Below are 16,439 nucleotides of genomic sequence, written 5' to 3'. Positions count from 1 at the left end.
GTAAGATGCAATGGCCTGCAAAGTCTGCCAAAGATGATGTATCATAGAGTCATAGAGAGATACAGCACAGAAAAAGGTCCTTCAGCCCATCAAATCAATACTGAAACCATTTAAACTGCCTACTCCCATTAACCTGCACTGAGGCCATAGCCCTCCATATCCATACTATCTATGTACCTACCCAAACTTCTCTTAAATGGTGAAATTGAGATCATAAGTACCACTTGTGCTGGCAGCTCATTCCACACTTTTATGACCCTCTAATGGAAGAAGTTTCCCCTCATGTTTCCCTTAAACTTCTCATCTTTCACCTTTAAGCTATGACCTCTAGTTGTAGTCCCACCCAACCTCAGTGGAAAAAGCCTGCTTGCTTACTCTATCTATATCCCTTAACATTTTGTACACTTCTATCAAGTCTCCTCTCAACCTTCTATATATTCTAAAGAATACAGTCCTACCCTGTTCAATCTATCCTTATAACTCAGGTCCTTCCGACCCAACAATATCCTTGTAAATATCCCTTTCTCTGCAATCTTTCAACCTTGCTTCCATCTTTCCTGTAGGTAAGTGACCAAAACTGCACACAATAGTCCAAATTAGACCTCACCAACATCTTATACACCTTCAACATAATATCCCATCTTCTGAACTCAACACATTGATTTATGAAAGCCACTATGCCAAAAGCTTTCTTCACGACCCTATCCACCTGTGACGCCACTTTCAACAAATTATGGACCTGTATTCCCAGATCCCTTTGTTCTACCACATTCCTCAGTGCCCTTAGCATTCACTGTGTAAGACCTAACCCAGTTGGTTCTACTGAAGTGCAAAACCTCACACTTGTCTGCAGTATATTACATCTACCATTTTTCAGCCCACTTTTCCAGCTGGTACAGATCCCGCTGCAAACCACGATAGCCTTCCTTGCTGTCCACTACACCCCAATCTTGGTTTCATCCACAAATTTGCTAATCCAGTAAATTACATTATCACCCAGATCACTGATTTAGATGACAACCAACAAAGGCCCCAGCACCTATCTCTGTGGTACACCACTAGTCACAAGCCTCCAGTCAGAAAGGCAACCCTCTACAACGCACTCTGGCTTCTCTCACAAAGTCAATGTCTAATCCAATTTACTACCTCATCCTGAATGCTGAGTGACTGAACCTTCTTGACCAGCCTCCCATGCAGGACCTTGTCAAATGCCTTACTAAGGTCTATGTAGACAACATCCACTGCCTTGCCTTCATCAACTTTCCTGGTAACTTTCTCAAAAAACTCTGTAAGACTGATTAGACATGACCTACCACGCACAAAGCCATGCTGACTATCGTTAATCAGTCCAAATACCTATACATCTGGTCCCTTAGAAAAGCTTCTAAAAACTTAGCCACAAATGATGTCAGATTCACCGACTCACTGATGTGCATTCAATTCCATCTCTAATTTCAATTGAAATTGATTTTTTACACTTAAAGTAGCCTTACATAGATCATACCTGGACTTTTTTTTTTATACTTCTGGATCACCAGTCTTGATTGTCACAGATCTAGTCCTCTTGGGTCTCCTGATTCATCCACACATTTCGGTTTGAGCATATCTAGTATGTTCTCAAAGGAACACACAAATTTTGAAGTTGGTGACAACTGTGGCATATTTATTCAGTTTCAAAGATGAGTCCCTGAATATTGTCCAGCCCACTGACTCAAGGTAGTCCTGTAAGCGCTCCTCTGTCTCCCTTGACCATACCTTCTTGGTCCTCACCACTGGTGCTGTGGTCTTTAGTCTCATGCCTATATGCCAGGGTAAAGTTCATCCAAGTGATTGGACTTTGCAAAGTGTAGACATGGCATGGCACAGTAGGTGTTCTTGATGATTGTAGTCAAGTGTGTTGGCTCCTATGGTTCCCCAGGTGACACTTTGCTGGCCTGTGCGAAATCCCTCGCAAAGATAGGGATGGTAATCTGAAGCAACAAGCATGCTACAGAAACTCAATGAGTGCAGGTAACACGTATGAAGGGAAATCAACAGTTTTAGACAAACCCCTTCATCAGGACTGGAAACGGAGAAGGGAGATTGCCAGTATGGGGAGCAGGGATAAACAAGAGTTAACAGATGGTAAGTAAGTTCAGGTGAGGGGGACGATAGGTAGCTGGACAGAGGGGTAGAGTGGGAATGATGTATGAAGCTGTGAGGTAATAAGTGGAAGTGACAAAGAGCTAAAGAAGACAGAATATCATAAAAAATCAGTGGATCATGGAGTAAAAGAAAGGAAGTGAGGGGAACCAGAGGGACATGTGTGTGGGTGATGGGCAGATTAAGAGGACAGGGGAAAAGAAAGAAAAGGTGTGAATGAACCAAAAGCATAAGAGAAAATAAAGGGTGGGGAGTGGGGTAGAGAGGGGAGTAGTTACCGAAGTTAAAGAAATCAATGTTAAGCCTATGGAAGTAGTCAGTTTAATTTCGTTTGGTTTGATTCAATCGTGGAGGAATAGTCTCTCTCAGTTAATGCTACAGCCTAGATCAGCCATGGCTTTGGCCAGATCAATATCAGCTCTGTGACATGAATTGAACATAATTTCTAGAGACACTGCTGTTGAGCTGGTAGAGACAAAATATTCTAGGATCTTAAAGAGGAAAGCGAAGTAGAAATAAGACAATGGAGAACAATTTATTAGGCATGTTTTTGTACAAGAAATGAAGAAACCAATTTATTTTAGAGGAAATATTATTGATGGAAGATGAAACTCTGAACAAAAGTTATCATAGATGAATAAATCTAGATACTACCAATTACAAATATTTACACACTTTTATTGTGGAATCACTGCTAACAATCCTGGTTTGTAGACTTCAGAATTGTATTTATATTTCCTTTTTCAGAGATTTATACAGTAACTAAATTCATTTTATGTTCATGTATTAGACAAAGCTGCACAAACCCAAATACTTCAATATGATTATATTGTTTTTATTGATCTTAACTATGCTCAATACATAGCAATTCCAACTAAGAAACCAAATAATGTCTTGGATGCTTACCCTATCTGAGTGACCAGTTGCTGTTGCTACTACTTTTCCTTTTCTCCAATCCCAGATGCAGGCTGTATTTTTGGCATCTAGTCCTATGGAAGCCAATCGCTGAGAGAGGAAAAAAGATCATTATTTAAGCAAACATTACCTTTGAGTACTCAAATATTACTTAATTTAAATTTTACAACAGCTCAGTATTTTAAATTTCAAATATTTAGCACCTCCTGAATTGTTAGCTGTTCAAATATCAAGAACTATCACAAATATTTGCTTTTCTTTAATTATAACCAAAAGTAACCATCATTCAGAAGCTTAATTCTGCTCTCAAATACAGTGGCTTTTCATATACTAATTTTGTTTTTGATCACAATCTGTCAAATTGTAACATATTGGATAAGCAGAGAGTATGATTTTGTCCTTATAGTACTCACCCTCCCTGACCACAATGACAAAGTTTGGAAGTAATTACCATTAAAAGATCCAGATATAAAAGAAGTCACTTGAATCAGATTCAAGAACGCCTATTGCCAAAGATCTATAACAATATATATTACTAATGATCCAAAAGAATTGAACAATATAAGCAAAACAGACATGATGTTTTAACCTCCTTTCATCTTATTTCATTTCATCTTCCATTTTGTTCAGTCTTATTACTTTCATTGCATTTTTCCCCCTCAACTTTCTTATTACTTTCCCTGTATATTGTAACAACTTTATTTTATTTCTTTATATCTTACTAGTTCAACAAGATTATAATAACCCTAAGAAAAAGCTCCATGTGGTTAAAAAGCCCATACTTTAAATAAAACTGATAATGTTTGAAACTAAAATACAGAATATTATGAGATAATTTCAAAAACATGCAACCAGTAAATTACACTATTACAGAATAGAGTACAGAAAGACAATGAAAAGTAAAGTTTGCCAAAATAATTTCCCATCTGGAACATTAGCATGGCCACTGATGATATAAGAGAAACAATTTAGGAGTACCTGCCAAAAGATGCCATATGCTTAATCCATGATTGGAAAAATCACATCTTGGCAGATGTTGACAAAAATTTCAATAGTTCCCCTCACCCCACTAATACTTAGATAATTAGAAACATAGAAAACCCACAGCACAACACAGGCCCCTGGCCCACAAAGCCCCGCCGAACACGTCCCCACCCCAGAAACTACCTAGGTTTACCAGAGCTCTCTGTTTTTCTGAGCTCCATGTACCTGTCCAGGAGTCTCTTGAAAGACCCTATCGTATCCGCTGAGTCAAGATTTCCTATGCATTTGTGAGCAGCAGATGAATTATTGAGGAAAAATAGCAGTCATTTTCATGATATTGTGCTTTCATTGACGTCAATTATTATATCATATCTGTGCTTCATAACATCTGAGCTGGTTTTTAACAGAGCTCTATGCTCATGACAAAAGGCAATAATACTTTGGTGAGATTGTCCCAAATTGAAGCTACTACCAAAAGTCATATTTTGAGGATGTAACTAAGAGTTGCAATATCAACCCATGAGAACAGCATGGTTTCCAGCTGCAGATGCAGAGACCCCACCATGTGGGCAACTATCAAAGCATTTTAAAACGTCTCCATCTGTCAGAAAACTGTTCAAACAGACTTAAATTGTTGAAAATTAAAGCAAAAAAATATTTAAAGTATGTTCAGATAAAAAATCTTGGTACTAAAAAGGAATTATAAACATTAAACAATGACAAAACAAACAAAAACATAGCAATAGTTTTACATGAATTAAGTCTAATCAAGTCCATTTTTCAACTGATAATTACATACAGATTTCAGGCTGCAAATTAACCAAATATGTATATACACCAAATTTTAAATACATACCTGTCCATCAAAATCAAAAGCCAAGCAAGCAATTCCATGCGTATGAATGTCCTTCAGAATAGATACCATCTGTACATTGTATGTATCCCAAATGCAGATATAGGGTTCCTTTCCAACTTGACCTGTTGCAACTAGACTTCTTTCTGGATGTAAAGCAAGGCTAAAAATGAGAGCACAAATTAGTTCTGTATGAGGGCATTTCATGCAAAATACTGTGAACAATTTCAACGTGGCAACTGACTTCGCACTTTTTCTGGGAGTTACTACATACATTACACAGTAACAGCTTTTTTTGTTTTAAAAAAAATACAAAATTGCTAATTGCATTATTTTTCTATTTGCAACTATAATTTTCCTTACTATTAAATACTTCTCCTTGTAACATATATTATAGTACATCTATAATTCTTCACTTGGCTTCCAACCACATGCTGTTTAATTAATTTATTTATTCAAAAATGGAGTTTTGCAAATTCTTGAGCTGGCATCTATAGCATTTTCCCCCTCTATTTCAAAGCCATTTGCCTTTGTGAACATTAAGTACAATTCATCAGAAAGCAAAGCAACAAAGCAGCATATAAGCCCAAATAATAAACATCAGTAGTCAGAATCAGACTTAATATCACTGGTGTTCATCATGAAATTTGCTGTTTTGAGGCAGCAGTACATTGCAATACAATATAAATTACAAAAAGAATATGGATAAAAATTAAATTAAATTAAATCAGTGTAAAAGAAAAGGAAAGCAAAATACTGAGGTAGTCCTCATGGATTCATTGTCCATTCAGAAATTTGATGTTGAAGGGGAAGAAGCTATTCCTGAAGCGCTGAGTGTATGTCTTCAGGGTCCTGTATATCCTCCTTGATGGTAGTAACGAGAAGAGGGCAAGTCCTGAGTAATCGGAGTCCTTAATGATCAATGTCATCTTTTTGAGGCATCGCCTTTTGAAGATATCTTGGATTCTGGGGAAGCTAGTGCCCACGAATGAGCTGGTTGAGTTTACAACTTCCTGCAGCTTTTTCCGATCCTGTGCAGTGGCCTCCTCTATAAGAGACGGTAATCCAAACAATTAGAATGCTGTCCACGATACAACTGTAGAAATTTTCAAGTGTCTTTGGTGACAAACCAATCCTCCTCAAACTTATGAAATATAACTGCTGTTATGCCTTCTTTGTAATTACATCTGTTTGTTGGACCCAAGATAGATCCTCAGAGATGCTGACGCTCAGGAACTTGAAACTGCTCACCCTTTCCACTTCTGATCCTTCAATGAGGACTGGTGTGTGTTCCCTCGACTTCCCCTCCCTGAAGTCCACAATCAATTCCTTGATGTTAAGTGCAACGTTGTTGCTACGACACCACTCAACTAGATGATCTGTCTCACTCCTGTCTGTTCCTTACTACCATCTGAAATTTTACCAATAATAGTTGTGTCAATGGCAAATTTCAAAGTTCAAAGTTTAAAGTAAGCTTATTATCAAAGTACATATATACCACCATATACAACAGAGATTTGTTTTCTTGTGGGCATACACAGTAAATCCAAGAAATACAAAAGAATTAATGAAAGACCACACCCAACAGGACAAACAATAAACTGTGTGAATACAAAAGAAAAAAAATAATAATAATAATAAATAAATAAGCAACAAGAAAGCATGGCCTGAGTGGTGGGAGTCTTTCAAAGGTTCATTTTATTGTCAAAGTATGCATGTACAATACAACTGTGATATATGTCTACTCCAGACAGCCATGGGATTGCTGAAAGAAAAGATACCACTCCCCCTACCAGCCAACACAAAAAAGAAAAAAAACAAACTTCACAGACCCCAAACTCACCCCTGCCCACAGCAAAAGAAAAACACAATAATAATCAACAAACCCTTACACAAAACAATCCCCGACCCCCTCATTCACAGAAAAGAACAGTGACAGTAGCTTACACACAAAAAAGTTAACAAATCACCCACCCGCCGATTATCCACAAGAAAGAAAACACTGAAAAATTAAAGGAAACCATTATAAAGTATAGTCCAATAATCACATAAATCTCAGAATACGGAAAACGTCTTCTTGTCTGCATACCAGGCGGGCAGGCACACGGACTTAGCCCTTCCGTAGAGAGTGACCACCAACCTGGGTCTGAACGCTGAACTGGCTGCTGACTATCTCCATTGGGAGCCGTTGCTGACCTGCTCTGCATGCACCTCGACATTTCAATCTTCCTTGCTGCTTCGAGATGGAGCCATTCACGATGATGAATGCTGCTTTCCTGCAACAGCACTCCGCACAGGTGTGCTCAGTGGTGAGGACGGCTTTACCCATGATGGACTGGGCCATATTCACTACTTTTTGCAGGAATTTCCATTCAAAGCCATTGGTGTTTCCATACCAGGCCATGATGCAACCAATCAATATACTCTCCGCCACACATCTATAAAGGTTTTCACTGCCATGCAGAATCTTCGCAAACTTCTAAGGAAATAGAAGCTGTTGCTTTCTTCTTAATTGCTGGGCCCAGGACAGATCCTCTGAAATTATAACACCAAGGAATTTAAAATTTCTGACCCTCTCCAGCTCTGATCTCCTGATGAGAACTGGCTCATGGACCACTAATTTCCTTCTCCTGAAGTCAATAATCAGCTCCTTGGTCTTGCAGAGATTGAGCGAGAGGTTGTTGTTGTGCACCACTGAGTCAGATTTTCAATCTATATGCTAATTCTTCACAACCTTTGATTTGGCCAATGACCGTGATGTCAGCAGCAAACTTAAATAATGACACTGTGTTTAGCTTCACAGAAATAAGTAAAATGCATGTAGAGCAGCGGTTAAGTACACAGCCTTATGGTGCACCTGTGCTGATGGAGACTGTGGAGGAGATGTTGTGGCCATTCTGAGTTAATTGGGTCTGCAGGTGAGGAAATTGATCACCCAGTTGCTCAAGGAGGTATTGAGGCAAGGTCTTTTAAGCTTATTGATTAGTTCTGAGGGGATGATGGTTTTAAATGCTGAGCTGTAGTCGATAAAGAACATCCTGATGCATGCACCTTTGCTGACCAGATGTTCCAGGGTTGAGTGTAGAGCCAATGAAATGACAGTTGCTATGGACCTGCTGCACCAGTAGGCAGAATGGAGCAGATTGAAGTCGCTCCTCGGGCAGAGTTGATATGTTTCATCAACAACCTGTCAAAGCACTTCAACACAGTGCATGTAAGTGCTAATGGGCAGTAATCATTGAGGGAGGTTACCATGAAGCTCAGAGACCTCAGCCTTGACCCTGCCTTGTGCAGCTGGATCCTAGACTTCCTGTCAAATCGCTGGCAGGTGGTAAGAGTGGGCTCCCTCACCTCCACCCCTCTGATTCTCAACACAAGAGCCCCTCGGGGCTGTGTACCAAATCCCCTCCCTTACTCCCAATATACCCATGACTGTGTTGCCACCCACAGCTCTAATCTGCTTATTAAATTTGCCCACGACACTACATGGATTGGCCAAATCCCAAACAATAACGAGGTGGCCTACAGGGAAGTCTTCTCTCTGACGTAGTGGTGTCAAGAAAACAACCTCTCCCTCAATGTCGCAAAAACAAAGGAACTGGTTGTGGATTACAGGAGGAAAGGAGATGGGCTAACCCCTATTGACATCGACAGATTTGGGGTTGAGAGGGTAAACAGCTTCAAGTTCCTCGGCATCCACTTTACTGAGGGCCTCACATGGTCTGTACACGCCAGCTGTGTGGTGAAAAAGGCACACAGCAGCTCTTTCACCTCAAGACGGTTGAGGAAGTTTGGTATGGGCCCCCAAATCAGAAGAACTTTCTACAGGGCCATAATTGAGAGCATCCTGACTGGCTGCTTCTCTGCCTGGTTTGGGAACTGTACTTCCCTTAATCGCAGGATTCTGCTGAGAGTGGTGCAGACAGCCCAGCGCATCCATAGTTGTGAACATCCCATGATTCAGGACATTCACAAAGCCAGGTGTGTAAAGAAGGGCCCGTAGGATCACTGGGGATCCAAATGGTTTTCCGGAGATTATACCTGGACCTCTTGTATCCTACTTGGTTTCTAGACCTGAATACCACTGACCATAATCAATTCCAGCTGCTACCATCTGGAAAACAGTACCGTAGCATAAAAGCTAGGACCAACAGGCTCCGGGACAGTTTCTTCCATCAGGCCATCAGACTGATTAACTCACACTGATTTGAGTGTACTCTATATTACATTGACTGCTCTATTTATTAAAAATTACTATGATTGCACATTGCACATTTAGACGAAAATGTAACAAAGGTTTTTACTCCTCGTGTATATAAAGGATGTAAGAAATAAAGTCAATTCAATTCAATGTTCTTCTTCAGGACCATTATAATTGAAGCCTGCTTGAAGCAGATGGGTACTACAGACTGCTGAAGTGAGAAGTAAAAGATATCGGTGAAAACCCCAGCCAGTTGATCAGCACAGGTGTTTAGTACTTGGCCAGGTACCCCATCTAGGCCAGATGCTTTCCATGAAGGATGGCAAAAGCAAGCATAGAATGCATTGAGCTCATCTGAGAGCAAAGCCTAGTTGTCACCCATGTCACTTTGTTAAGAGGTAATACCATTCAAGCCCTTCCACCGCTGTCAAGCATCCTTCAGTGTTTCAAGTTTGATCCAAAATTGCCATTTCACACTTGAAATGGTTTTCCGGAGATTATACCTGGACCTCTTGTATCCTACTTGGTTTCTAGACCTGAATACCACTGACCTGGCCTTCACCAGATTGCAGATCTCATGTTCATCCTGGGCTTCTGGTTGGGGAAGACTGAAGGTTTTGAGGGGACACACTTATCTACGACAGTTTTAATAAAGTACTTGACAACCATGGTGTATTTATTCAGATCCTCAAATGAATCCTTGAATGCGGCCCAGTCTACCGAACTGAATCAACCATAGCCACTCTTCTGCCTCCCGCAACCGCTCTTTGTTGTCCGTATCTCTGGAGCCTTACTCTTTAGCTTCTGCCTGTAAGCTGGTAGGAGAGGGACAGTCAATTGATCAGATTTCCCAAAATGTGGTCTGGGCATTCCTCATCATAGTATAGCAGTGGTCAAGTTTGTTGGGACTCCTGGTGCAGTAGGTTACCCGCTAATGATAATTGGACAAGGATTTCTTCAAATAAGCCTGATTGAAATCCTGAATGTGATCTGAAATGTGTCAGGGTGGGCTGTTTCTTGTTTGGTGATGGCAGAACATAGAAATCTACAGCACATTACAGGCCTTTTGGCCCACAATGTTGTGCCAACCATGTAACCTACTCTAGAAACTGCTTAGAATTACCCTACCACATAGCCCTCTATTTTACTAAGCTTCATGTACCTATCTAAGTGTCTTTTAAAAGACCCTATTGTATCTGCCTCCACCACCATCACTGGCAGTGCATTCCACACACCCACCACTCTCTGTGTGATAAACTTACCCCTGACATCCCCTCTGTACCTACTTCCAAGCACCTTAAAACTGTACCTACTTGTGTTAGCCATTTCAGCCCTGGGAAAAAGTCTCTGGTTATCCACACGATCAATGCCTCTCATCATCTTGTACACCTCTATCAAGTCAGCTCTCATCCTCCTTTGCTCCAACGAGAAAAGGCCAAGTTCACTCAAACTATTCTCATAAGGCACACTCTTCAATACATGAAACATCCTTGTACATCTCCTCTGCACTCCACATCCGCATCCTTCCTGTAGTGAGGTTGACCAGAAATGAACACAGTGCTCCAAGTGGGGTCTGACCAAGGTCTTATATAGGTGTAACGTTACCCCACAGCACTCGAACTCAACCTCGTGGTTGATGAATGCCAACACACCAAATGCCTTCTTAACAACACTGTCAACCTGCACAGCAGTTTTGACCGTCCTATGGACATGGACCCCAAGATCTCTATATTACTATATTCTGTCTTCAAATTTGACCTACCAAAATGAACCACTTCACACTTATTTGGGTTGAACTCCATCTGCCACTTCTCAGCCCAGTTCTGCATCCTATCGATGTTGTGCTGTAACCTCTGACAACCCTTCAGACTATCCACAACACCCTTAATCTTTGTGTCATCAGCAAACTTACTAACACACCTTTCTACTTCTATTTACTCCTCATGTATGTGAAGGATGTAAGAAATAAAGTCAATTGAATTCAATTCAAATTCTCATAAATCCTGCCTCTCAGGATCTTCTCCAACAACTTGCCCACCACTGAAGTATGATTCACTGGTCTATAATTTCCTGGGTTATCTCTGCTCCCTCTCTTGAACAAAGGAACAACATTTGCAGCCTTCAGCATTCAATAACTTGAGTGCCTGATTAACATTGACTTTTGACACTATGTGAACTGTGGTCAACTTCGTGGAGGAGAACTCTCTTAGTTGTTAGATGTTCCGGGTCAGGAGAAAAAGAGTATGACAAAACTGCCATATCTGAGCACCACAAAGAGTTTATAGAAGACGCTTGAGTTATGCCTAGCCACACAATCACATGTATAGGACAGCAGCCTGATATAGGTATTGCTACAGTCCAGGTGATCCAAGGCCGAGTGGAGAGCCAATGAGATTGCATTCGCTGTAGATCTCTTGTGGCGATGGGCAAATTGCAGCGGGTGCATGTCCTTGTTTAGGCAGGAGTTGATTCTAGACATGACCAACCTCTCAAAGCACTTCATCGCAGTAGATATGAGTGCCACTAGGTGATAGTCATTGAGGTAGCCCACACTGCTCTTCTTGGGCACTGGTATGATTGTCGCCCTTTTGAAGCATGTGAAAAACTCTGACTGCAGCAATGAGAGATTGAAAATGTCCTTGAACATGGGCACAGGTTTTCAGAGCCCCACCAGGTAAACCATCAGGGCGTGACACCTTGCAAGGGTTCACACTCTTAAAAAATGATCTGGCATCAGATGAGTCACCAGATGCTGCAGGGATTTACACATGCGTAGTTTCATTCTCCCTTTCAAAGTGTGCATAAAAGGCATTGAATTAATTTGGGGGTGAAGCATCACAGCCATACATGTTAGATCATGATGCCAGGTTTCACTTTGTAGGATGCAATGGCCTGCAAACCCCGTCAGAGTTTATGTGCATATGATTCAGGGTCTAACCTCAATCAGAATTGTTTTCTCACAAGTAACAACTTTCTATTGGTCATACCTAGAATTCTTGTATACTTTTGCCACAGATCTGCCCTCGGTAGAATACGAATCTCCTGGTTCATCCATGGCTTTTGGTTTGGGTATGTCCAGTTGAATTGTCTTGAAGATCCTCTTGACACTGTTGTTGTGTGATACATTCTATGAGTTTGACCATGGTTTTCTTAGCAAATAGATTCTAGGAAACCTAGTATCTAGCAACAGTGATTTGCTATTGCCTACCGTTGGGCGAACTAAAGAAATCGCCATTTCTCTTCCCAAATGTTCATCCGCCTGTACTATAGCCGTTGACATTTGAGGCCCTAGCTCATCCACCTTCTCTGTCATAAGTTCAGTTACTGAAAATGCTAGATCTGCTGTTGGCCTTCGCTCGTATCCTGAGCAGGAACCCTTGCAGGTGCTACCATTCCAGGTCAGAGCGGCCCTGGGAGCAATGAATGACTAAGGGATAACTCCACTTTCCCCAAAGTTCTGAAAGTCCCCAATCAGAGTCTCATCACCGGTTGCAGTTCAGAGTCATACCCAGGACATTGCTTCGCTCGGTAGGGTGGATTCTGGTCAGCAGGGGATCCCCGACCGTCATCAAGCTACTGCTCATAAAATTCAAGTAACACAAAAGAAAATTATTGCCACTTGGAATGCAAGAACCCTATATTAAGCAGGAAGATTGGACAATGTGATAAATGAAATGGAAAGACTAAAAATTAACATCATGGGAATTAGTGAAGTTCGTTGGATAGGTGCTGGAACATGTCAGAATAGAAATAAAACACTAATTTATTCTTGTGGAACATCCCATACTAATGGAGTAGGAATTCTTATGGATGAAAACATGGCAAAAAGTGTTTTAGGGCATTGGGCAATATCAGAAAGAGTGCTGCTTGTTAGACTCAGAGGACAACCATTTGATTTAGCAATTATACAGGTATATGCACCAACAACAGAACAAATGAGGATATAGATAAATTCTATGAAGAGCTTGAACAAGCAAAGAATGGATGCAAATCTCAAGATATTGTTATTGTCATGGGAGATCTAAATGCTAAAGTAGGACAAGATGCTGATGGAAATACCATAGGAAAATTTGGACTGGGGAAAGAAATGAAAGAGGTGAGAAATGGGTAGAATAGTGCAAGATGAATAATCAGGTCATTATGAATACCTACTTTAAAAACCATCCAAGACGCTTGTGGATCTGGAAAACACTAGAAATTGCACTTTCTGAGGAAGCTTAAACAAGCATCACTCCCCACTAACATCTTAACTACATTCTACAGAGGCGTGGTTGAGAGTGTGCTGACCTTTAGCATCACAACCTGGTACTCCAGCTGCAGTGCTGTCGACAAAAAAGCCTTGCAGAGGGTGGTTAGGGGAGCAGAGAAGGTTATTGGGGTCTCCCTGCCTTCTGTCCAAGACCTCTTTCAGAGTCGATGCCTCCAGAAGACACAGTACATCATTAAAGATCCCTCACACCCTCTCCATGAACTGTTTGTTCTTCTGCTATCAGGCAAATGTTACAGGAGCATCAAAACTAAAACCACAAGGCTACTAAACAGCTTCCTCCCACAGGCAGTCAGACTGCTAAATAGCTGCTCTACCTGACTCTGCTTTTGGACATTTTTAACTCGCACTGGACACTGATAACTTGATCTTAACTGACATGTGGCTGTTGTGTTTTACTATTTATTGTTATGTTTATTATTTAGCGTTGCGTTTGTTATGTTATGATTGCACTGCTCCTGGGAAACGCTGTCTCGTTCTGCCCTGCAGAGCTGATATACGGTTAGAATGACAATAAAGTTTTTTGAATCTTCGAATCTTTGAAATCAAATTGACTTTATTACTATAAACCAAAGATTTAGAAACTCAGTGACTCAATGCAAAACATATCCAGGTGCAGACTGTAATAGTGACCATAACCCAGTAGTACGTCATGTAAAAGAAAAACTTGAAAAACTAGAGGCAAGAACCTGAACAATCCCTTGACTACTTGCAATTAATTAAAGAAGAAAATGTAAGACAAAAATTTACAATTGAAGTAAGGTATAGATTTCAAAGTCTAGAAATAGAATCTGCTGAAGACGATAGCAATCATGTAGAAATGAAATTTAACTTTCTAAAGGATGCCTTGGTAGAATCAGCAAAGCCAGTGATTCCTAAAAAAGGAAAAAAGCACAAAGAATAAATGGATGACAGATGAAATCAAAAATCTAATGGAAGAAAGGAGACAGAAGAAAGCAAATCCTATAGAATTTAAGTCCTTAGATAAAAAAGTTAAAAGCTAATATCAAAACGCCAAAGAAGAACCAGGAATGTGAGCAAATAGAAAGAATCCTTATTAGTGATCCAAAAAGGTTACATCAAGAAATCAAGAAAATCACTGGTAAAAAGCTCCTCTGTTCTTCAGGTGGATGTTTGAAAGCAAAGGCTGGTACCATTATCATGGAAAAAGATGAGATTACAAACAGATGGACTGAGTATATTCAGGAATTGTTTGAAGATGATAGAGACGAAAAACCAGAAATTAAGAAAAATATTAAAATCTGAAGTTCGTAATGCAATAAAGATGAAGAAAGGAAAGGCAGCAGGTCCTGATGAATTAGTAATAGAACAAATTATCGCCCTTGAAGATTATGGAATTGAAAAACTTACTGATTGACATTTATGAGATTGGAATAAAGAGGAGATGAAAAAAATCAGTATTCATCACTCTTCCTAAGAAACCTGGAGCAATAGAATGTGAAGTACATAGGACCATAAGTTTAATGAGTCATATCACCAAGATACTTCTAAGAATTTTGATGACAAGAGCTAAAAGTAAGATACAAGCTGAAATAGGTAAAGAATAATGTGGTTTTGTGAAAGACAAAGGAGCAAGAAATGCAATATTAATGTTAAGGATACTATCAGAATGAGTTATTCAAGTGCAAAAAGATTTGTTTATTTTATCGACTACACAAAAGCATTTGATAAAGTGAAGCACAATAAGTTATTTGAAATATTACAGAAGACTCTAGGTCCAGATTCAAAAGACTTACGCCCAATTAGAAATCTGTACTGGGAACAAACTGCCGCTGTAAGAATAGATGGAGAAGTGAGTCAGTTTATGAAAATCAAGAGAGGCGTTAGACAAGGGTGGGTTTTCTCCCGATTTATTTAATGGGTACAGTGAAACAATCTAACAAAAAATAAGAGACATCTTGGGAATCAAAGTTGGCGGTGAAAACATCAATAATTTCAGATATGCCGATGACACTGCATTAATTGCAAGTACAGAGGAAGAACTACAAAACTTAATTGATATAGTTGTTGAAGAAAGTGCAAAAATAGGTCGATCTATCAATTGCAAAAAGACAGAATGTATGGTGATATCCAAAAAGGAGAATCCTATCTGCAGGCTGAGAATAAACAGGGAAGACATAAAACAAGTACAGAACTTTTGCTACTTAGGAAGCTGGGTGACATCAGATGGCAGGTGCAACATGGACATCAAAAGAAGAATAGGGATGGCAAAAGACACCTTTACGAGAATGAAGAGTATACTGACCAATACTAAACTAGGCATAGAGTACTGAAATGTTACGTTTATCCAGTTATGTTATATGGCTCAGAATGTCGGACAGTATCTAGTAATGAGGAATCGAATTTGGAGCAGCAGAGACGCAGTTTTTGAGGAGGATGCAAAGAATATCATGGACAAAACAAATATTTAACGAGGATGTCATGAACAGAGTAAGCACAAAAAGAGAAATAATGTATGAGATCATGAAAAGGCAACGTAACTTCATTGGACATGTGATTAGGAAAGAGGAGTTAGAATGTACGGTAATTATGGGAAAGATTGAAGGGAAGAAAGCAAGAGGAAGACAAAGACAAATGATGATGGAGACAGTAGCCAGAGAACTGGAAATGAATACCAATGAATTGATCCACTTGACCCGAAACAGGAGAGGGTGGGCCATGGCAGTCAAAGCTCAAACTGGGCACGACACCTGATGATGATGATGATGATGATGATGATAATGATGTCCAATTAGTTCTCAAAAGCACACACTCATCCACACACGGTCTTGATGCAGTCAGGGACAACTGCGGCATATTCATTCCAAGATTACTTCAAAAAAATCACACTGATGCAAAATAGAAAATGATGCACACAATGTCAGATAGCATACAGATACAATTGAAGACACTTTTTTACATTATTATCACTTTTATTATTTAAAAAGTACAGAAACTCCAATGCACATTAAGGTTGTATTACAGAATGTGTTAAATTTGCAAATTATCAGCAGTGGGTGAGCTAGAGGAAACATGTTAGTTGCAACATGCTAAAACATAGACAAACAAAAACAAGA

The 16,439-nt window shown here is 39.9% G+C and overlaps 1 protein-coding gene across 4 annotated transcripts in view; it reads right to left on the bottom strand.

Moving 5' to 3' along the window:
• LOC140201322 (echinoderm microtubule-associated protein-like 6) overlaps positions 1-16,439 on the bottom strand; it is a 378,640-nt gene that overhangs the window by 292,471 nt on the left and 69,730 nt on the right. For all 4 annotated transcript variants that reach the window (XM_072265210.1, XM_072265207.1, XM_072265209.1 and 1 more), the window contains exons 2-3: positions 4,898-5,057; positions 3,049-3,147 (exon numbers count right to left, since the gene is read on the bottom strand). In XM_072265210.1, the coding sequence (XP_072121311.1) occupies positions 3,049-3,147; positions 4,898-5,057 (259 nt within the window). The remainder of the gene's footprint in view (positions 1-3,048; positions 3,148-4,897; positions 5,058-16,439) is intronic.

The sequence above is a fragment of the Mobula birostris genome, chromosome 8 (assembly GCF_030028105.1).
Source record: "Mobula birostris isolate sMobBir1 chromosome 8, sMobBir1.hap1, whole genome shotgun sequence".
NCBI lineage: Eukaryota > Metazoa > Chordata > Chondrichthyes > Myliobatiformes > Myliobatidae > Mobula > Mobula birostris.
Note: the sequence above shows the minus strand (reverse complement) of the source record. Positions and strands in the feature narration are given on the sequence as shown.